A 22,403-nucleotide genomic window follows, 5' to 3' on the forward strand; every position below is an offset into this window, starting at 1 on the left:
ATCTATCTATCTATCTATCTATCTATCTATCTATCTATCTATCTATCTATCTATCTATCTATCTATTTAGTTTTCAAAACTACTAAACTAAAACTTAGCCTATAAACTTAAAACCTTCAAACTTAAGCTGTTAAAACTACTTCAAATTTTCTGGCTAGAAAGTGTCTACAAACTGTTTGAATGTAGTTTAATACATTTATTCAGCAACGATGCATTACATTGACAGAAAAGAATTTATAATGTTACAAAACATTTCTATTTCAAATAATTGCTGTTCTTGATCTTTCTATTTATCAAAGGATTCCAAAAAAAATGTATCACGGTTTCTACAAAAATATTAAGCAGCAAAACCATTTTCAACATTGATAATAATAATGTTTTTTTGAGCAGAAAATCAGCATATTAGAATGATTTCTGAAGGATCATGTGACACAAAAGACTAGAGTAATGATGCAGAAAATTCAGGATTATTGAATTTATTAAATTTAATTATTGAATCACAGGATTATTTTAATATTATATTATCACAATATATTTTTAAAGGCAAATAAATGAAGCTGACCATAAGAGACTTATTTTTTTTTTAAAAGACATTAAAATAATCTTACCATACCCAAACATTTAAACAGTACTATATATAATTTTTTATTTTTTTTTATTTTTTCATTTGAAATAATTTGTGTTTTTATACATGATAATATATAGCTGATTTTATGTTTTAGGAAGGAGGTCCTTCACAAGCAAATCTGGAGGATTCAAATTTTTCCTTGCCATCAAAAAGTCAGAAATGTCCCAATGTTATTCCTAAATCTGCTTTTAGAAAGTAACACACTATTGTTAAGATGTTACCTGTCACATTGAGTTTGACCTCCAGGTATTTATCTTGAGTGACCGGCACAGTGGACCGCTTAGTGACCACGCCACTCTTAACAGTTTTGGGCATGACAGCCGCTGTGCTGCCTTGGTCACTGCTGCCACTTGGCCAGCGCTGGTGGGTAGGCGCTGCTTCTTTTTCCACAGGCATCTGCAAAAAGTCCCTCACCATCTGCAGCCAATCAAAAATGAGGAAAACTCGCAGATTGTTTAAAACCACAGTGAAGCATGAGGAGTCCCGCGTAGATCTGTGAGACAGAGAGAATATGGAGTAGAAAAAGCAATCTTCAGATGATAATAATAATCATTTGTTACATTTATATAGCACTTTTTTGGGTACTCAAAGCGCTTTACATATGGAAGGGAGGAATTTCCTCAACCACTACCAATGTGCAGCATCCACCTGGATTATGCAACAGCAGCCATATTGTGCCAGAATGCCCACCACACACCAGATTATTGGTGGAGAGGAGTGATGAAGCCAACCTATCATATATATAAATATATGGGGATGATTAGGAGCCCATGACGATGGAGAGAGGTCAATGGGCAAATTTGCACCCTCGCAGGCACCCCTACTTTTTTTTTTTTTTTTTTAAGAAAAGTCAGGACCTTGGTTTAACGTCTCATTCTAAGGACGGTGCTTTTTGACAGTATAGTGTCCCCAACACTATACTGGGGCGTTAGGACACACACTAACACCTTCACTAACGCCTCTTCCAGCAGCAACCTAGTTTTCCCAGGATGTCTCCCATCCAGGCACTGATAAGGCTAAACCCTGCTTAGCTTCAGTGGGCAACCAGTCTTGGGCTACATGGTGATTGCTGCTGACCAATGGAATGCATTTAAATGTAATTTTAGTAGCGGGCCCAGACCTGTAATGTAGCTCCAGCTGCAGAGAGGCTCGGTTGGTGCCTGTCCTGGATGGCTGCAGAACGCAGTCAAACACATTGTGTTTTCCTTGTGCTGGTCCATTGCACCCAGTGAATCGAGTGTCGTGGGCCAGGAGTGAATGGGACACTAGGTTCACAGATTTGGAGCTATTAGAGAAACTCTCAAACAGGAGCTTAGATTTCATAAAGTCAAACCTAGTGGGAGAGACAGAGTAATTATACTTTTTATCTATAAAAAAAACAAGTGCAAAGAAATAAAACATTTTGAACAAATGATATACCTGGCCAAGGAGCGGTTATGACCTGTGGATTTAGGGTTGTCTAGTAACTCCAGACTGACGTCCTTCATGTCCACCAAAAGAGACAGGGATGTGTACACATCACCACTTAACACGGTCTGCATGATGACACTTCCATTAATACACTGTCCAGGCCTACAAAGCCTGCAAATTAATTAAATTTTTTCCCTTATTCTTTTCTTTATTTTAATAATTGCATTTTGGGGCTTTTGCCTTTATTACAGACGACGGGACAGGAAGCATTGGGGGAAGAATCAAGAAATTACATAATTTGATTTATAAACAAATTAGCCATTCTCTGTAATTTATAACAGGGATCAGCAATATTTTTGACAGTATGGGCCATTTAAAAATTTTCTTGTTAATCCCTGTTCCACTGTTTTAAAACTTTTATTGATAGTGGTAATTTTGTATTTATATCACACATTGTTCTTAAAGTCAAAATGTCACATGATAAACAATGCATGTTATAAATTTGAACCATAAAACGGTTTATAAAAAAAACAAAAAATAATTTCAAAAAAAAAAAAAAAAACTAAAACTAAACAGGAAAGCTGCTGTAATAAGCTTACATATGTGCTGGGGTCTTGGAGATTGTAAGGTCTGAGGAACTCTTCCACAGGCTCTCCCAGATTGTGATCCAAGAGTCCACGAATCAGCTGATACCTCTCCAGGTCCAGGGAGCAGTGTACAGAAGACAGGCTACCGTGAATGGATATGTCCGGGACGGCATGACTTAGTTCCCTGAGACAATGAGAAAATTAAATACATGTTAATAACAAAGGCAAAGGAAACCTAAACTGGGAGTATTTTCGATTAAGGCAGGAAAGCTTAGGCTACATAAGGACAATTGACTGACTTGTCAAGGTTGCGCTCAACTTTCAGCTTTAGACGGCAGCACTCCTTTAGCAGGCTCTCTCCACTTCTACGTACTGAGTAGGATGGGAAGACCAAGTCTGTTTCCAGATGCTTTCCAACACTGTCCCATGGCTCACAGGGAATCTGCTCTGCTGCAAATATGTCCATCTCCTGAAGGTCCAGAGATATACAGTCCAGCAGACACACATGATCTTCTGTAATAAAAGCACAAATCAATTATCACATAAGTTTGGGTAAATATAAACACCCGAGTCCAGAAAAATGAGTCCACTGATAAAAATGTTTTTAGCATTTAAGTTAGGGATAACTTCAGAATTACAACACCTGAGTGCCACCGATCTGCTTTGGGATCAGTTTCACCCTATTTATACATATTGAAAAATTGGTTTGCCACAATAAGTGCATTCCAGATTCTGGGTGCTGACCTAGACTTGAAGGGACATCTGCTTCTGGGATGCATCCAAGGCTGGGCTGGGGTTTGCCTAGGATAAATCCAGCAACTGTGCTGGAACTTGAAGACTTTTTTTCCCTAGCCTTCCCAGTATCAGAGGCAGACTGGGCTTCTTTCACTCGATCCTTCAGAAACGATTACAGTGTTAAAAAAACATATATATATAACATATATAAACATACATATAACAAACGTATATATATATATATATATATATATATATATAATTTCCAAAAAATGCATACAACACATTCATTGTTCTTTAGAAAAATCAGTAAAGAAATTTTAATTGGAAAGAAGACAGAGGAAAAACAACATTATGGTCTTTAAATATAGAAATTGAAAAGATACTGGCAAAACTTTGAGCCTAGTTCAGTGTGCACTGCAGCCAAAATACTGAGTTCACCCAGAAATTATTAAAATTCATTCACAACAAAAATTATTCATTATTTACGTTTTCCTTGTCATTCCAATTTAATAAAATGAGTCATGAATCACATGGATCTTTGACATTCAATCACAAAAATTTCAGTATATAGGTTTAAGTGTCATGAAAAAGAATAATTACATCCTTTTTGGGTGACAACTGTATTAAAATTTCATTGCATTTCCTACAGACTATGCTAAAATGGAATTGACTCAATGAGAAACTGTTCTTATCGGTCATGAAAACAAGTAAAGAGAGAAGGGACAACATCATATTGCCCAATAAGAAACACACATCAGATTAGCATGCCCTGATACCTTATAATGTGAGGGATCCTTGTATGAATTAGCATGCAAAATCAAATTCTTCAAAAAAAAAAAAAAAAGTAAGATGATTGTTAATGTTCATAAACTGTTATTTTAGGTCTGATGTTCCAACAAACTGTACACAACCACACAGGGGTTAAATTAAACCTAGATAAATTAAATTTTACTGGAAAACTGTGACCTTAACCATGCACAATAAAGAATGGGACTACATCCATGAAGCACTTTCCTCAATTTGTGTTTGAAAGATTCAATTTGCTATCCCCCCCACCCCACTGCTTTTCCCTTAATGAAATCATTATCAGATTGCAGCAAACAGTAAAATGCTCCTTAAATGCATCCCACAGCTGCAGAGTGGCGATGTTGTGTACACTATATGGGGATGGTAGGACTCACCAGAGAGGGGAAAAAGGTATGTGCCATTGTAAGTTTCTCTACCTTATCTCTAAGAGAGAAGGTGCCATGAGAGCCAGCAGCAAGGAAACAGTTACGAACTCTGAGTTGGCCTAGGTTGGCCACTATGAGGCGTTTAGAGTGGGAGCTCTCTGGGATCAAGAGGACAGGAGCACCTGCCTCAATGTCCAGCAGCACACGAGCAGCTCGCTGTGGGCGATCACGCACCTGTAGGGTAGAAAGTGAATTTTAAAGCAATCCCCTTCAACGGTCACTACAATGTCATGACTCCCATTATATGAAAGTATATGACTTTTGTGTTCATCAAGTTCATTTCACTTTAGTTTTATATAATAAATAGCAGTTCACTACTAGATTCGCTTTAGCCACAAAACAGTAGTTAATCATGAAATATGATAATTAATGTCTTTGAAATAAAATATCACTTTATATTACAAACACACTAATGCTTAGCAAGGTGACAGCTATGTTATTTTAAATTGCATATTACATTATATTGTAAAAGCTAAAATGGTCGAAGGAAACATGTTTTTAATTTGCAAGCTAACATCTTAGCACAGCACTAACTGGTTTTGAGATTGCATGTAACATGCCATGTTATCTAAACCCAGATTTGCACCAAAACCTGTGAAACCTCATGGAACCTAGAGATCTGGGTATTACAACATGTTATATATAGATGCAAATATTGGTGATTTTGGTAATGCAAAGTGTAAAGGAATAAAGAATGCGAGAAAGACAGGATAGTGTCCAAATGGGTAACTGCTGATCTCTAGCCAGTGGTATCTAAGAAGGGATTAAGAAAGGACAGACAGCTCAGTGTCCAGCCTCATCACCAGTGTCTCCAATTTGACCGAAATGGGTGTTGATAACCACTTGCTATTTGAGTGATCAGCTGGCTGCCCTCAATCCTTCCCTGCAGAGACAAGATAGAGTTAAACAAGGAACTCTATCTTGTCTCTGCAGGGAAGGATTGAGGGCAGCCAGCTGATCACTCAAATAGCAAGTGGTTATCTGAACAGCACTGGCTGGTCTGTTTCCCCTGGCATGTATGCATCATTTACACTAGGTTGTAAAAAAGCACACAAGGAAGGGAAAAATTTATAATTTAAAGCTATCTCAACATTTCAACTTATTCTGTCTAAAGTTTACCACTATACAAACAGAATTAAAGTGGTCCACTTACTGCCTGACCCTCAACAGCAGCTCTCTGCCTGCCAAGGACATCTTGTAGCTGTGTGAAGTGTTGGATAAAGGCCACCACCTCGGCCTGGAAGCGCTGGGTATGGACATACTGTACTGAGGCCATCTGAAGAGATACCTTCATATCATATTCTCGCTCCAAGCATGGGTCAGGTTCTCCATACCTGGAGATAGAGGCAATGTCAAAACTAAATCACACAAACAAAATGTGAAAATGTGTAACATTAGCTTACTTGCGTAACCCTGGTTCAATATGCATTATTTAAATTATGTAAACGTGAGAAAATACTTGTGTATGTTGTAGACAAGGGCCTCTCCACCACGCGTTGTGAAACGCTCTCTGTATAGATCCCCGTGGGGTGTCAAATCACTCAGTGACAAAGTTCCCAGACTTCCTTGCAATGCTAGATCTCCATCTGAAAGTGACATGAATTTAGCAAATGTAAATTTTCTGAAAAATCCTTTTTTCTGATTTTAACAAATGTCATCATACTTATACACACCAATCATTTCCATATGTGTAAACAGTTTAGAGACACTAGCTTTAGCAAGCTCATTGGTCTTCTTCCTCAGGACCAGTGATAAAGAGTGAACCTGTGAAGGAAGTACACAAGTCATTTTTAAAGATTATACAGTAGAGTGCAATAGTCAGGTTCCGAAAGTAAAAACTCCATTCACTTTCTCCATAAGGAAACTTTTTAGCAAAAACGTATAAATCTTTAAAGGCAGACCTACTATGCGTTCCGTGGTTGTGAATGGAAAAAATACTTCCAGGACCAACATCAATGAAAAACTGGGCGGGCACTAATGAACTCTATTCTGCCCATAATTCTTTTAATGTAGGAAAATATATTTTGTTTTATGAATGTATTTTTTTTAAACATTTATTAATTTGTATACTTATTATAATTTCTTGCATTATTCTATTGTACCTTTAAATCTAGCTTTGTATTGACCCTTTCCTCAATCTCTGGATACAATTCTACAAGATCGCTGAGGTCACTATTTTCCACTGAGTGTTCAGGTACAGGCTGAGGTGTGGTGGTAGGCACTTTCACAGCATGGTTATTAGCAGTAGAGCCGATGCCAAAGAAGTCTAGAATCATGACCCAGGTTTGCAGCGTGATGAGAATATCAAGGCAGTTGAAGTCCACGTCCACACTACGGCCAATGTTGCCATACCGTGTTTTAAACTCAGGGTGCCGCCTATCAACCATTAGCACGTTTATATGTACCAAAGAGTCATCAAAGTCTGGACGTGGGTGTGGAGACGGAGTTTGGCGGGATGGGGATGGAGGAGGGGTGCTGGGGCACTCAGCAGCCTTTTTGCTCTTTCGACTGGATGCAGATGGTGTACTTGGGTGTCTCTGGTAGAACTGGAAAACATTCTGTGCCTCTTCAAATTGTGCTGGAAGAGAGCGTGACATTTCTGGGTACGGAACATTGGACGTTATTGGGCACGACTGTGACAGGTATTCCTTTGGACTGAAGGTGGAGGGCTTTGGAGCCCCTCTGGACACCATGAGGTGTTTGTACTTTGATTCAGGGTTTGGCTCTAGCAGGTCTTCCATTAACAATGAGTGAAGGGCTAGTTGGATGGAGACTGAATGGGGATGATCTTTGGTGAAGTCTCCCTCCAGGTCTTGAAATCGGAGACTGACCAACCCTTGAGATCCTTGGCTCATGTCTCCACTCAACTGCACTTCCAGCTCAGAGACCCGAAAGATGGCCTTCACTTCGGTAAAAGAAGGAGGCTGGAGAGGGGAGCTCTCGTTTTGCAGCGGAAGTGTTGCTGAAAAGGATGGTGACAAGGAGGAGTAAGGAAAGCCAACATGAGGAGGGTCACGGGCAAAAAGCCCACCTTGCAGTTCAGGGAAGCGATGCGGTTTAGTAGAACAGGGCGTAGGAGGTGGTGGTGTAGGGGGCTGACTGGGTGTTACTCGCTGATCTTCAATGAAGGAAAGATTATCGAGAGTTTGAAGGACCTGCTCATACACAGACTTGCAGAGACACACCTGAGAAAAAAAAAGACATCTTAAAATTCTGGAATTTATATATGATAAATAAAGATAAATAAATAAACTTATGCTATGCATTTTAATAGTGCTTTACCTGGACAGCATTAACAAATCTGCCTTCCACTCTCATTAGCCCAGTGGTCTGGTAAGATTCTTCACATGATAAAAAGGTAAAGTGTGAGTTTTCATCAACAGGGACTTTCTCGACAGTGAGCTTGATGGTGGCATCTTTTAAAATATGAAATGCTAAAAGGAGGAAAAGACATAAAGACATTGAAATGTGCCATGAAATAACTTAACCAAATATAAATATAAAAAAAGCTTCAAAAATTCCCTACATTTTTAGAATTTAAAAACTGACCTTTTCCTCGGCTCAAATGCTCAAAGAAGTCATGCCGCGTAAATTGAGGCTCATTCAGATTAATGTTGTCGCCATGAGAGGGTGAGGGTCCAGAAGTAGAGCTGCTGTTAAGTCGTGCTCCTTTCCTTAAAACCAAGTTTGTGTTGACAGAATAGAGCCTTATATTCTTCACTTCAACCTGCAGCTTCTCCCCTTCTGAGTCTTGCCCTGTAATAAAATTTTGAATTCGTATGCTCCCTAAATGTCCAACAAGGAGCTCAGGGTGACCAGGCTTTCTAGGAATAGACACAACTGGGGATTCTATACTGACATCTAGAGTCAGCTTGACCAGAAAAGAATCCAAGCCTGGGTCCTTTTCAGGGACACAGAAATCATCTTCCTCAAAAGGGTTAACTGCACAATTACACTGACTCTGCCTCCTAGATCTTCTGTATGGGTTCTCGAAGAGAGATACCATACCACTGTACTCTGCTGTTTTTGTTGCCAATACAGTGGAGACCTTTGTAGCTGCAGTCTTCAGCATAGACCGGAAGTTGTCCTCCACTTCATTTGCTGATAAACTGAGCTCTTTCAGGAACTTTGCTGAGTGGTTATAGTGTAAAGATGCCATCTGAAGTTGAAGTGAACATTCTCCCTGAGACTTTTCCATAAAGCGGAAACTCAAAGCTTCAGAGGGAACCATGCCAGCAATGGGAAAGAATGCCACACCATCTGTGGAGGAGCTGTCTTCTACACTTCCAATACTGACCACAAACTGACTTTTGCCACCTTCCTGAGTCAAGTCTACAAGCTGAATGCATCCTAGAGAGCCATTGACATCCAATCGACTTCCCATTGAAACATTGACTTTGGTCCCATTTATACTGGCCGTCGCAATTTTCATGCCTTTCTTTTCACCTCCCACAGTCCCAGTGGTAACAGTTCGCAAAAGCAGCAAGTTTAACCTGTGAATTTCAACAGTTAACTCCTTATTCTGGACATAAGTGGACTGATAGGTCTCCTCGTTGTCTTCTCCATTAGGCAGTGGTGCTAGCTGTTGCGTTGGGGAGTTTTCTTCTTTGGGGAAAGACTGTTGAAGGAATTTCAGAAGCTCTACCATGGTTTCAGGGTTAAGGATGATATCCAGGTTGTTGACCTGCATGGAGGTCACCTGCAGAGAGCTGTCCAAGTTCATGGAGGGGCAATCTGAGCTGACAAACTGGTATTCCAACTTAATGAGAGCCTCCTGGTCTCTCAGAGGAGAGCCCCTTGGAGATCCCCTGTCAAAAGCAAGATCTGGCAGTTCTGGTGATTTACTGTCTGGTGAGACAGGTGACGTGGGCTGGCTTTCGCGAAGACTTCCAGTAGGTACATCAAAACTTAGGTGTTTATGAGATGCAACAAGAAGATCAAAGTCTGAGCCATACGTCTGCAATGTGTCCACAAGGTAGAGCCCATGAACTGTGAGGGAAACCATTGCATCATAAGGACGCTTTACGAAATGTGCATTTGTTCCAAACACTTTCAGGACAGAAATATAACGGCCCCCACTTTCAATGCCAAGTTGCATGTAATTGATATTAAACTCTACAAGGAGAAGTTTAGATTCCACAAGCATCTCTCGAGTATGTTGCTCAAGTGTCATCACACTTTTGGTAAGATTTTTATCAGAACCTTGAAGCTTCCAATCACTATCTTCCCTTTGGAAGATCTTCTCATGACGAAGTGTAAGAGGGTCAGGGGATCTGAGATTCTCCCCCTTCTTGTCACCTCCATCTGCCCCTGAATTACCCAGTCTAGCCAAGCAGCTTTTCAGGGCAGTCATCTTCTCCAGGTTGATGTGCACTTTCAGGTCTGGTAGTGTTCCTGAGAGAACAGCCCCTGGGAACTGAGGGTCTGATGTGTATCGCAGTCTTTGCTCTAGCTGCAGTAGGACATTGAATTTCTCCACCACATGAGTGGGGCCCACTTCACTCTCCTGTAGGTGCTTCCAGTTATCTTTATAGTGGCCAACCATTATCTGGAGGTCATTGAAAGATAAGGAGTACTTCTCATACAGGTTCCTGCTGACAATTTGGGCACCTTCTGGTGACTTAAGGCTGGTGATATCATGGGGCCTCTCCTGACCTTTGACGTCCACCTCTTGCTCTGGAGGTGGAGTCCCAGGAGGTGTTGCTAATGGTGTCTGAAATTCTTCATCACTCTCTCCTTCTGTCTGAGAAGTCTCATCGTTTGTTTTATGATCTTTTGTGGGAGCAGAAATGAAACTGTCACAAGTGGCCATCAACTGCAAAAAATTCAGTATACGTGAAAAGGCTACAGAAAAAAATTTGATTTGACCAGTACCAGTTACCTTGAGAATTAGTAAGAAGAATACGGCCAAGGTCTACCACAACTAGCATGGGGTCTTCAGACTGAAAATCATCCGGGAAGATGACTTGAGGGGCAGATATATCCAATTTCATAGTCCAGTGCTTACTGTTTTCCTGTGAAAGAAAACTCACAATATAATTAAAACTAAACATCTAACTGAATGTTTTTAAATAAAGTCCTTTCTTACAATGAACTCTCCGACTAGCAGCTGATCAATGGTTTGTCTGATTTCTGCCTTGGTTTGCATCTTCAGCATGTTGTATTGCCTCCTGGCTGCTTCAGCCACTCTCAGCTCTAACTCAGACTGATATCCAAACCCTGGAAAATGTAATGTTAACCATAATAAACTGATATTTCACAAAAGCAATTTAAACCAATTTAAGAAGGATGATTATCCTCAATACACACCCGAGGTGTGGACCCTTCCTTTGTAGAAAAACTCAGCCACTTTCTTGATAGCCTGAGGGTTATAAATGATATTGAGAGGACTGGTATTGACCTCCAGTCTCCTCTCAAATTTGCTCCTTATTGGATTACGTTCATAAATCATATCAAAGACAGGAGGTGCTGATGATTCTACAACAGAGCCTGAAAAAAAGGTAAAATGAGAAGTTTTAATTCAGCCTTCATTGACATTTATTTGTACATAGTTGTTTTCATACAGTAAATGTAGATTACTTACCTAGATTGCCTATTTTTGTGATATTAGTCTGGCCAAAAGGTTGACTGATAGCAACAACAACCTTATCCTTAAATGAAAAAAAGTTATACAAAATCTATAATTACATTAATATTTAGTCACAGATATTTATAGTACATGCAGATAACAGTAATAGGGCACCAAGTAACTTGTGGGCAAAATCATACCGGTTTTGGTGAAACAAGGAAAGGAAAGATGGAGCCCTGGGTTGTGAGATCCCGGAGAAACAGCCCACCAAGTTTCACTGTGAGTAAAGAGGACTCAGAGCGAGGAAGAGACTCAACGCCGATCTTCACACCTGTAAAGCAAAATAAAAAACATAAAATCAACATTCAAAATTGATCCAAGCATTGAGACTTTATTTCAATAAAAAGTGAATATATTTATAAAAAACCTGAAAACTCCAGTTGAATGACCCCGCTCTCACTCATAAGAGGTTTAATTTTATCTTGATGGTACAGGGTGACAGCTGCTTTCTCGAGGATAAAGTCCAGTCGTGCAAAGAGATGATCCCTTCTTGTAAAGGTATTCAGTGTTTGTGAATCCTCCAAAGGATCAAAGAGATCATCTGTCTCAGCTGTTTGGAGGAGAGTGTCTTGATACACGGTGCATAATAGTATAGAAATGTTCTATATAAAATGTAAAATTATATTAAATCATTATAATAAACCTATTTTTCCGGTAAGCATAACTGGAAAACTCACCAAGAATTTCCCACTGGGCAGTGCCTGGTAAAAGGTCTTCTGGCCCTCTTTCAGAACCCCCATACCAGCCACCCCAGCCTGGGAACCAAGACTGCAGATACTGGATCATGCCCGAACTCCCACTTTTAGGTATGGATTCTGAGGGAGAGGTGGCTGGGGTCTCGTTTATTATGGGCTCTCGTAGACTCTAAATGGATTTGATGGATGATTAAAATACAAGATTAGTTAGTTAGTTTTTTTATATTGTTTTTTAAGTATTAGGCAACACAGTATCACCCTTGACTTTTCACTTTAAGATGTTCATTTTGCCCACAAGTAGGGCACTACAGTAAGTCATCTCAGCTTGCCTCTGCAATTTCCTCATGTTTGCGGAAGGAGACATAAACAGTTTCCCGGAGAATCTGCAGCTCCTCCAGAGTCTGTTCATCTTCAATCCTTTCCAACTCACTCTATTGATGTGAGAGACAGATTATAAAAGAATACGTTTATTTTTACAAACTCAAGAGCAACACATACAAAGGTAGTGAACTCTGAGACATCGAGACAATCTAACTTTGTAGTGAATACCCTTCAACCCTCTAACTTTGTAGTGAATACCCTTCAACCCTCTAAGTCCATAATCTTACCTCCTCCTGTGGATTCAAAGTGTCTCCCTTAAGCCTCTGGACATACAAGCTAGTGTAGAGTTTGGCATCACGCGCCCTGTGCAGAGCAAAGTTCCAGCTTCCCTGCCTGCGCTGCTCTCTGATCTCATTCAGGTTGGCATTAATGGCAAACATCCACCACTGCCGACAGCTTCAACAATAAAGAAGAGTTATTATTCTAGAAAAATACCAAAATACCATTGTTAAACAAAAGATTGATCACATTTTAATCAACATTACCTATTTAGAGGATTCAAATCTTATATCAAAACATATTTCTGCTTGTTTTTTTATCGGCATAGAAAAAAGAAATCTCATTACTTTCCAGAAATGTGAAGTTTAGGTCTCCACTTTCGAAAAAGAACCTCCCTTTCTCGCCGCTCCAGTTCTTTGAGGAATGCCATGATCTGTTGATACTGAACCTGTAATCAAATGTCAATTTAAATCATACTGTTAGTTTGCATGAAAAAAAACAACTAAACTGTAAAAGTCAACAAAGGGTGGTTTCACATATGGTACATTTTAAATTCACCAAACCCAGTTCAGTTAAAGTCATTCAGAAAGGGCAATCGCTTTTGGTGTTCAAACTTTAAGTGGACATTGCACTAATAAATCAAACCACAAAAAGTTTTCAAGTATACACATTATACCGCCCAGGATTGCTTAGAGTGCTCAAATAAGCCGAGAAAAAACACCCTAAAGGAAAGGTCCAAGAGATTTGGAAGATCTTGAAAAATGTTACCTGTGACAGACGAAGTGAGAGGGGTTCCAATTGCACTTGGCCCTCAATGCGAGGTGTATTACGAGATCGTAGTGGTTCTTTAGAGGCATTTCTCCTCAACAGCACAGAGGCACATACTGGCTCCAATATATACTGATGCTCATGGTTCTGCATACATTTACTCATCAGCTCCTGTAACAGACAATTGTTAAAAAAGAGTTTATAAGAAGCACTAGCCATTGTGCTATTGAGTGTCCTTACATTATCACAAATCTACCTGTACTTCTGTTGAGGGAAGATCTCCAAGAATGGTGCACTCTGTGTCCCAGTACACACTGAATTCACTGATTTCCAGCTTCTTCTGTCGAATAAGCTTCTGTGCCTGTATGTGAAGAGTTTAACTTTTATGTTCCAATATGTAAAGATAAAGCCACTTCATGAAAATATCAAATAATGTGGAAAACTCACTGGTTCTTTGGAGCAGTTTTGTGCGGATACATTCTTGATACAAACACCAAAGGCATATGGTTTCTCAGGGTTGGAGAAATCATCTTCGAAACGTAAGTGGACACCTTGAATTTTCAACTAATAACATGCAGAAAATAGCACAATAAAATTGAATTTCTGACATGAAACTATAACAGCAACAGAGTGCAAGTGAAAAAGTAAAAATAATAGAGAACATTACCTCAATATTCTCAACGATTCGAGTCGCAACAGATGCTGTGGCAGAGTACCAATAAGATTCTCCCTTCTGCTCACATTCACTCTGGTGAAACATATCAATTATAAAAAATAAATTATAAAAAAGACAATAATGACAATAATAGCATAAAACTAATTAATAGAAGGAAAAGAAACACAGGCTAAATTAAACACATATCTTTAAAATCTTTTTTTAACAAATGGGAATGCGTGGAGCCTGTCATTTCTATTAGTAAAAGGTTGAACATTTTTGGAGCATAAATGCATAAAAGTGATTTTATAGAAGTAGATATATAAATAAATAAAGCCACAGGTGATTCTGCTGATATTTTCAAACAGCCTGTACCTTCCACTTGTCCTCTAGCGCCTTGAGCAGCTGTTTCTTCTGCTCTTTCTCAGCTTCCCTTTCTCGCACCTCATCATATTCCTGTGGGGGGGCAGGGCCGACAATCAGGTTCAGCTGGGACATGGAGATGACCCATGGGTCACTGTGGGGTCGATAAAAGGGGATCTGAAGAGTGATCTTCCCAATGACACCTGAAAAACATAATATTTATAAATTACACATAAAATTATACATATACACCACCATTCAAACGTTTGGGATTGGTAAGATTTTTTGATGTTTTTAAAAGAAGTCTCTGATGCTCACCAAGGCTAAAAACAGGAATATTGGGAAATATTATTACGATTTATTGTAACCATTTGCTATTTGTATTTACTTTAAAATTAAGGCTGGGTAAAAAAAAAATCTATTCTCATTTCTATGATCAGATATCGATTCTTAAGTCCCAAGAATCGATCTTTTAGTCCAGGGTTCTTCAACGTTTTTCAGAGTCATACATTTTAATTTATTAGTCAAATAGACAATTAAACATTTACCAGTACTTTTACCTGTACTAGTTTACTAAAAATTCACATTTTAATTTTACTGTCAGATGGACAATTAAGAATCAAATCACTGAGCATCTAAAATCTAGTGCAGATGTAATGTGTAGGCAACAGCTCAACCATAACATGAATAGCAATGTACAGTGAGAACATTAAGATTATTTACAAGTCATTACTTGTACAAATACTTGGAATATCAAAAATATATTTTTAGTCTGCATTTACATTGCGCATATTTGACATGCCATATTTTTGTCCTATGCTAGTTATCACTGTCAATTGCAAATTCAAGAGTGAATCCTGCATTTATATGTCGAAATTTGACAACATGTAATTGGCCATCGGTCCTCTTAGCAGCATAAAAAAAACTTTTATTCAATGGATTATATATATCTTTGATAGCACGCAAAGAGCGCTCCCTTTACAGTCATTAAAAAGATGCCACTCAGATATCAAATTCTGCCCATTTTATTATGAAACTCAAACAATAAATACCGTTTTTTTGCTATTTAATGTGGCGTGACAGATTGCTGTTACCGGGTCAACTGATCATCTTATCGGCTTTACTAGTTACAGCATGAATAAACATGATTGAACATCAGAAGTTTTGTTAAAACATAGTAGAACTTACCGAAATCCGTATCATATCTCATGCAATCGCTCAATCAATTATATGCACTATACATTTTCTTACTATTCTTCAATATTTAATGTATGTTTGAATAAATCCATCAAGTATTTATGACAGCCCCCATTAAAATGTTTATATATTTAAAAAAAACGAATTGGAGTAAAACATAATTATGTAATTATAAATGTAGTATTATAACTTCATTATTATAAAAACTTATTTAATTGTAATTTTAAGTGATTGCATACAAATCAGTTAATTTTAACCTTCAATTTTATAATAATGTAGTAATAACTGACTCCCTGTAGGCTATAGTTCACAGCATTAGTTGATGAAAATGTGCCATTACATTTACCAATGTTGAAAACGGACGTGCTGCTTAATATTTTTTTTAGAAACCATGATACAGTTTTCTTTAAGATTCTTTGATGAAAACAGCATTTATTTAAAATAGAAATCTTTTGTGACAAAAATGTCTCTGCTGTCCCTTTTAAGCAATATAATGCATCCTTGCTGAATAAAAATATAAAAATCTTACTGACACAAAACTTTTACAAGTGCCATCATGTCACTGCACAAGAATATCCAGATAATCCCGTTTTGACAGACTGCTGTAAAAGGGTTTCCTTAATTCCCACAATTAAGATCACAAGACGCAAATAGCTAACCTTCAGATGGAATAAATGACATTAGGCTTGATGTTTGTGCAGACAGCCAAAGAGTTTCATTTAGGTTTAAAGGTGCATTTATTACTAATTATGTTCAATGTTCAATTTATTTATAGAGCTCATAATAATACATCAGAAGTTGACCACAGTGCTTTACATAGGACAAGATAACAATCATAAAATCACAATTAAATTCTAAAACATTACCACAGACACCTCACAATCAAAGCGGCGTCAATAATAACCTTACACCACTAGCACAGCACTCCTGAATTATCAAACGCCAAAGTGAAAAAGTACGTTTTTAAATGTTGTTTAAACTCAGTAAGTCAGGAGCATTCCCTAATATAGTGGGGAAGACTATTCCACAGCCTTGGGGCAGCCGCTGCAAAGGAGCGGTATCCTCTCATTTTCCTGTATGTGCGAAGAACTACCAAGAGATTTAGTGATTCAGAGTGCAATGCTCTTGTTGGTTTGTTCACCTGGATTAAATCAGCTATATATATCGGGGCAATGCCATGTAATGCTTTAAAAACAAATAAAAGTATCTTAAAATGAATCCTATAGACAACCGGCAACCAATGTAGTTCTCTTAATATAGGGGTAATATGTTCATTTTTTCGAGCGCCTGTCAAGAGTCTAGCGGCCGCATTTTGTATTAGTTGTAATCTGTTTAAGCTTTTGTGTTGAACACCATAGTGCAATGCATTACCATAGTCACAATCTTGAAAAAATAAACGCATGCACTATCTTTTCCAGGTCCTTCCGTGTTACAAAGGGCTTAATTTTAGCGTCTAATCTTAGCTGGAAGAAACTCATTTTAACAACTTGATTTATCTGTTTATCAAATTTCAATGCACTATCGCAAATTATACCTAAGTTTTTTACTTGATGCATCAGATAAGGGGATAGTGTACCCAATTCAATTTTAGATGTATCTGCAGATTCAGAAGGGCCAAATGAAATCACTTCTGTTTTTTAATCATTTAGACACAAAAAATTTGCATACATCCACCTTTTAATCTCTCCAAGACATTCTACCAGTCTATCAACAGCATCAGGAACAGTTGGTTTTAAGGGGAGGTACAACTGGGTGTCGTCCGCATAACAGTGAAAAGAAACCCCGTATTTGCTCATAATCTGACCTAACAGAAGCATATAGAGTGAGAAAAAGACTGGTGCTAGAACAGATCCTTGTGGAATACCGCAAGATAAAAACGCTGAGCTCGATGTGCATTCTCCCATTTGCACTGCAAAACTTCTGTTTTGGAAATAAGACCTAATCCAATTTAGGACATTATCTTGTATACCCACATAACTTTCTAAACGTGAAATTAAAATATTATGATCAATTGTGTCAAACGCTGCTGTAAGATCCAATAGCAGTAATAAGGTTAAGTCACCAATGTCTGTGGCCATAAAAACGTCATTAAATACTTTTAGTAATGCAGATTCTGTACTATGTTGTTTTTTGAACCCCGACTGGAAAACTTCACCAATAGTATCGTCAGTAAGAAAGGACTCAAGTTGAATAAAGAGTAAAGACAGTTTCCTCTTGAATCTTTGATAGAAAAGGAAGCTTTGAAATTGGTCTATAATTGCACAGCACATTCTTATCCAAGTTTGTTTTTTTCAGCAAAGGATGCACTATAGCATGTTTACAATAAGTTGGAACAATTCCAGACTGTAAGCTCTTATTAATTATTGATAATACAAATGGACCAATCATAATTTCTTAAATAGCACTGTTGGAACAACATCTTGTGGAGAGACAGTCGGCTTTAGTTTACAAACAATGTCTGAAAGTGTGGATAGGGAGATAGTCTCAAAATCAGACAGGACCACCTGAGTTACAGGTATATCTATAGGTTTGTATAAACCCTGTTGTATATTCCTTTGGATATCCAATATACGTCCGACAAAAAAATCCAAAAGATTTCACATAGATCCATAGGTACAACTCCAGGCACCTCTAGTCTGCGGTTCAGAAATGAATCAATTGTTGAAAAAAGAACTCTTGGATTATGACGACTCTTCACAATAATGTCTGAAAAAAATCTAAACCTAACAGTTTTTATAGCCTGTTGGAATTTACCTAGGGCGTCTCTTAACATTTCATACGAAATTTGTAATTTCTCTTTCTTCCATTTACGTTCACATCTTCTGCACTCTCTTCGCAACGATTTAACATGTTCATTATACCAAGGAGGAGGCTTGTTTTTCCTGCTCAGCTGTCTCAAAGGTGCAATACAGTCTAGTGTTTCTGTATATATAAGATTAAAACTATTAATAGATTCTTCTACACCAAGATCTGGAGATAAAAGGTTCACTTTCATACACTGCAACTTCTCCATAAAAGAAACATTAAAATCTACATGTGAATAAAGCAGCAGGGGACGATACACTCTTTTTACTGGACACAGTTTTCTCGCCTGACAGGGAAGAGAAACAGTACATAAAATCGGATTATGGTCAGATAACACAAAATCCTCAATAATGATGTCCTTGACAGCTAGACCACGTGATAGAATTAAGTCCAATGTGTGCACACGATTGTGTTTAGGGCCATTCACCATTTGTTGAAACCCGAACGAGTCAATAAGATTTATAAAGTCTTTTGCTAATGGGTTTGTTGGACAACACACATGGATATTCAAATCCCCCATCAATAAGATATTATGGTATTTTAGAACAATGTCGGCTAAGAAGGCAGCCAGTTCTAGAATGCAGTCCTTATTAGCTCTCGGTGGACCGGTGTTGTTGATTGCCATTCAAAGGCTTGAAGTTCAAAGCTTGAAAACTGCTCAAACTTAAGTAAAGTGCAAATAAAATTGTTCTTAAAAATAGAGGCCAATCCTCCTCCCCTTCTTATTTGCAGAGGAGAATTAAAAACTGAATAGTTATTTGGTACAGCTTCTCGCAAGACCTATGTATTGTCAGTATTCATCCAAGTTTCCGTAATAAAAACAAAATCTAAATCCCGAGCACTAACGAACTCGTTGAAGATAAAAGACATGTTCTTCAGAGAGTGTACATTTATCAAAGCCAACCTTATAGCTGATCTTTCCACGTCCATAATCTCCGACGACCGTCCACAACCAAATGGTACGGGGCGAAGAATCTGCGCGTCAATTCCATTCCGGTGGAAACACCGCGCACGCCGAATAATTACTAATTATTACACCGAAACATTACTTTTGACAACTATACTATAAATGACAAAAACACAGCATTTCAGTTAGTCCATCTCACAGCAGCCGCTATGCTGAGATTACATGACCAACAGAATCCTACTATTTAGAACTTTATCTTGCATTTATCTTGAAAGACATCCCTAATATCAGATTATTTTGTTTATTTTTTAATAACTGATTATTTGTGTCCATATTATTTTGTTGATTGATAAATGAATCAACAGGGTATTTCTATAAGAGCACATCAAGAGGTGTAGTATAAAGTCCAAGGCTTTTATCATATCAGCTAGCAAAACAAACAAATTAGTTATTGAACCTTTAACTGTTTACATTAAAGTCCAAACGCTGGAATAACACTAACCTGCTTTGACCTCAAAGGGCAGATCGAATTCTCGGAGAGCATCTTTTCTTAGTGGGAGGTTCTCCAGCTCCACTGCCCCTGGATCATTACAAAATGCATTCATCACAAAATGATACAACACAGACAGTTAACTCAGATTAAAAATCAAAACAAATTCAAATACCTTTGAGAAGAGCAATGGAGAGCTGGTCAGTGTTAAGGTTGGTCACATATTTGCCCAGATATGTGTTGAGCACCCAGGCAACAAGTCCCTCCAACATTATAGGAAGGGAAGATTGCCCTGGGATTAGTCAATTAAAGTAAATCCTAGCAGGCAATGAACTTCACAGTTAGCATTCACTCCAGTCATCTGAAGTCTAAGGAGTCAAAGAAACACAAACTTGACATCTGATCTCACAATAAATGTGTAGCAGTTTTTCCTAAACCCTTTTTGAATCAAAGGCCTCAGATTTTTACACAACAATACTCTAAAGCCCCATTCTTGTGGCATTTGCTATATGAAAACACACTCACTCACACACACGTACACACATAGGAACTAGGAAATAATGGGAAATAATGGGTGATACAAAAAATATGAAAATAAAGAGCAATTTCATGGGGATTCATCTACAAAGCCACAATGCAGAAGTCTTTGAAAAGGTCTAAACATATATCCAAAACCTAATAAAAGTGAGTAATTATGTCTGGAAATAATCGTATAAGCAACTTGGGAATCCACATCTTAATGTATTTATTTATCTATAGGACTATATTGGCATCTAGTGGTTACACTATGATGTTACATAGCCAACATTTTCTTTATTTCTCCTACCCGTTGGCACCAATCTGCCTTGCGTGCATTTAACTACCTCTTCTATTTTATTAACTTAAACCGTATACATTAAAAAATAATATAAAATGCAGAAATAAAAGCAACATAATTTACAGGTGAATATTGTCTAGAATCATGGAATTGTTACTTCACTGCATCATTTTCCATGCAATGAAAGTGAAAGAGAGGCTGTAATTTTGCTTAACAACTCATGAAAGGGAGCAAACAATTGCAGAATTAATTTTTTTAGGTGAACTAATAACTTACCATTGTTATGAAACATCCTGTTCCTCTGTCAACCGCTGTCTATGATCATTTCAGTCCAAATAAATTTAAGACCTCCACTATTCAAGTCAAGCAGATTCCTTCCCTCGAAAGCGAAGCTGTCCTTTCTGGCCAAAGAGAAAGTAAATTATCTCCTTTATTTCGAAGATCCTTACATCATAAGCCGCAGCTGACAACCACAAACAAAAACAAAGTACAGTATGTGACGAACAAAACAGCACAGCTCTCTGTGACTCAACGTCAGTGACACGGGCAGCGTTAGCATGAGGGCTCGTCCTTTAGCACTGCTCGACAACTTTAAAACATGACCAACACCTGGCCAAAGTGACCGTTCACAGTCTGTAGTTTAATTCTGCATTAGTCCGAGTATCTTGCGGAATTCACCCTGATCTGTAATCACCATTTGTTGTGGGTCCTCTGCGCTCATCTCTCAACTTCCAACATGTCAAACTGAATTAATGAAACGCTTCCTGAAACTCGCGACACTTCCGGTCATGTGCCAAAACAAAGTGATTTTTACGTAATTGAGAAGAAATTACCGTCATCTGACATCTAGCGTTTGGAGGTCGAAATTATAATAAATTATTATCGTTGGGCTATTTATATGCATATATGCAAACATGGGCTCTTGAGAAATTGTAGATAGTAAATCGCCAGGCTATATCAGATATTTGAATCGAATATCATGTGTGGTAACATGAGTTTCTATCGGTGCAGTTCCTGTTTTCCACATATGAGGGCGTCAGAGTTGCACGTGAAGATGTTTTTTGCAGGACTATTCAACTTCAACAAGTTGGCCGAATGGCCGAATTTTACAATGTAGTAAATTATTTGTATTTAGGCCTTTTTAAAAGGTACCTTGCATGGTGGTTATATTTAATTAAGCATTATCATTTTGTTGGCCCATATTTATAATCTGCCTCATTTTATCTCTGCTGTCAAGCAGCGTTCATGCATCTCTAATTACTGAACTTCAGTTCAGCGGTCCCATGAATTCATTAGATCTGACAAAATGCTCTAAACGTTGTAATCCGTGCAGACCCTATATCCAGTGTAATCTCCGGCCGGCCCAGGTTGTGGTCCCCCCACCTCCCCCCATACAATTCAGCGGCAAGTAGACACAAGGACTGTTTGCCGTAGCCTAGCCTATATCTTGAGATGAAGATCATGAAATACACTACTCTTCTGCCGAGCCCATAAAATAATAATAATCCCAGCACATGTGGAGCTCTGCATTCCCCTGGCTGGTTGTGTGCAACCATAATCCCAGCCTGCCTACAATAGAATAGAGGGCCATCTGTTCAGCTCATAGCCCTTTAAAAATCCGCATCTGGACAGTGGAGTGGGGGCAGTGCTCTTCCTCCTCCCCTTCCCAGACCCCTCTTCTGAAGTTCACTACTGGAAGATATTCCATCACTCATATTCTTATAATCATACATTACAGAGATTCTTGATAACATATGCACTCTCAGAAAAAAAAGGTAAAAAAGCTGTCACTGGGGGTCAATAGATTTTCAAAATGTACACTTTTGTTCTTTTTAGGTATACACTTTAGGTACTAATATGTAGCCTACCTTTATACAAAAGGT

The 22,403-nt window shown here is 38.3% G+C and overlaps 1 protein-coding gene across 2 annotated transcripts in view; it reads right to left on the reverse strand.

The window, feature by feature from the left end:
- The window catches only part of vps13d (vacuolar protein sorting 13 homolog D), a 46,210-nt gene extending 24,915 nt beyond the window's left edge, over positions 1 to 21,295 (reverse strand). Inside the window, exons 1-31 of one of the 2 annotated variants that reach the window (XM_077214568.1) lie at positions 20,797 to 21,295; positions 19,879 to 20,071; positions 19,716 to 19,793; positions 14,317 to 14,507; positions 13,954 to 14,034; positions 13,734 to 13,850; positions 13,543 to 13,647; positions 13,287 to 13,457; positions 12,866 to 12,966; positions 12,527 to 12,695; positions 12,248 to 12,349; positions 11,901 to 12,087; positions 11,591 to 11,773; positions 11,364 to 11,494; positions 11,179 to 11,245; positions 10,905 to 11,084; positions 10,684 to 10,814; positions 10,477 to 10,609; positions 8,145 to 10,367; positions 7,878 to 8,029; positions 6,698 to 7,780; positions 6,269 to 6,359; positions 6,055 to 6,181; positions 5,749 to 5,929; positions 4,545 to 4,769; positions 3,370 to 3,520; positions 2,925 to 3,138; positions 2,638 to 2,809; positions 2,048 to 2,163; positions 1,749 to 1,961; positions 850 to 1,121 (exon numbers count right to left, since the gene is read on the reverse strand). In XM_077214568.1, the coding sequence (XP_077070683.1) occupies positions 850 to 1,121; positions 1,749 to 1,961; positions 2,048 to 2,163; positions 2,638 to 2,809; positions 2,925 to 3,138; positions 3,370 to 3,520; positions 4,545 to 4,769; positions 5,749 to 5,929; positions 6,055 to 6,181; positions 6,269 to 6,359; positions 6,698 to 7,780; positions 7,878 to 8,029; positions 8,145 to 10,367; positions 10,477 to 10,609; positions 10,684 to 10,814; positions 10,905 to 11,084; positions 11,179 to 11,245; positions 11,364 to 11,494; positions 11,591 to 11,773; positions 11,901 to 12,087; positions 12,248 to 12,349; positions 12,527 to 12,695; positions 12,866 to 12,966; positions 13,287 to 13,457; positions 13,543 to 13,647; positions 13,734 to 13,850; positions 13,954 to 14,034; positions 14,317 to 14,507; positions 19,716 to 19,793; positions 19,879 to 19,975 (7,444 nt within the window). In that variant the 5' untranslated portion in view covers positions 19,976 to 20,071; positions 20,797 to 21,295. Of the gene's footprint in view, positions 1 to 849; positions 1,122 to 1,748; positions 1,962 to 2,047; positions 2,164 to 2,637; positions 2,810 to 2,924; positions 3,139 to 3,369; positions 3,521 to 4,544; positions 4,770 to 5,748; positions 5,930 to 6,054; positions 6,182 to 6,268; positions 6,360 to 6,697; positions 7,781 to 7,877; positions 8,030 to 8,144; positions 10,368 to 10,476; positions 10,623 to 10,683; positions 10,815 to 10,904; positions 11,085 to 11,178; positions 11,246 to 11,363; positions 11,495 to 11,590; positions 11,774 to 11,900; positions 12,088 to 12,247; positions 12,350 to 12,526; positions 12,696 to 12,865; positions 12,967 to 13,286; positions 13,458 to 13,542; positions 13,648 to 13,733; positions 13,851 to 13,953; positions 14,035 to 14,316; positions 14,508 to 19,715; positions 19,794 to 19,878; positions 20,072 to 20,796 lie in introns of those variants that run through there. The other variant, XM_077214567.1, reaches the window with a different exon arrangement.
- Positions 21,296 to 22,403: the final 1,108 nt, after the last annotated feature.

This window comes from Siphateles boraxobius, unplaced genomic scaffold, assembly GCF_051911475.1.
Source record: "Siphateles boraxobius isolate OS27281-9 unplaced genomic scaffold, OSU_SipBor_1 68, whole genome shotgun sequence".
Classification (NCBI taxonomy): Eukaryota; Metazoa; Chordata; class Actinopteri; order Cypriniformes; family Leuciscidae; genus Siphateles; species Siphateles boraxobius.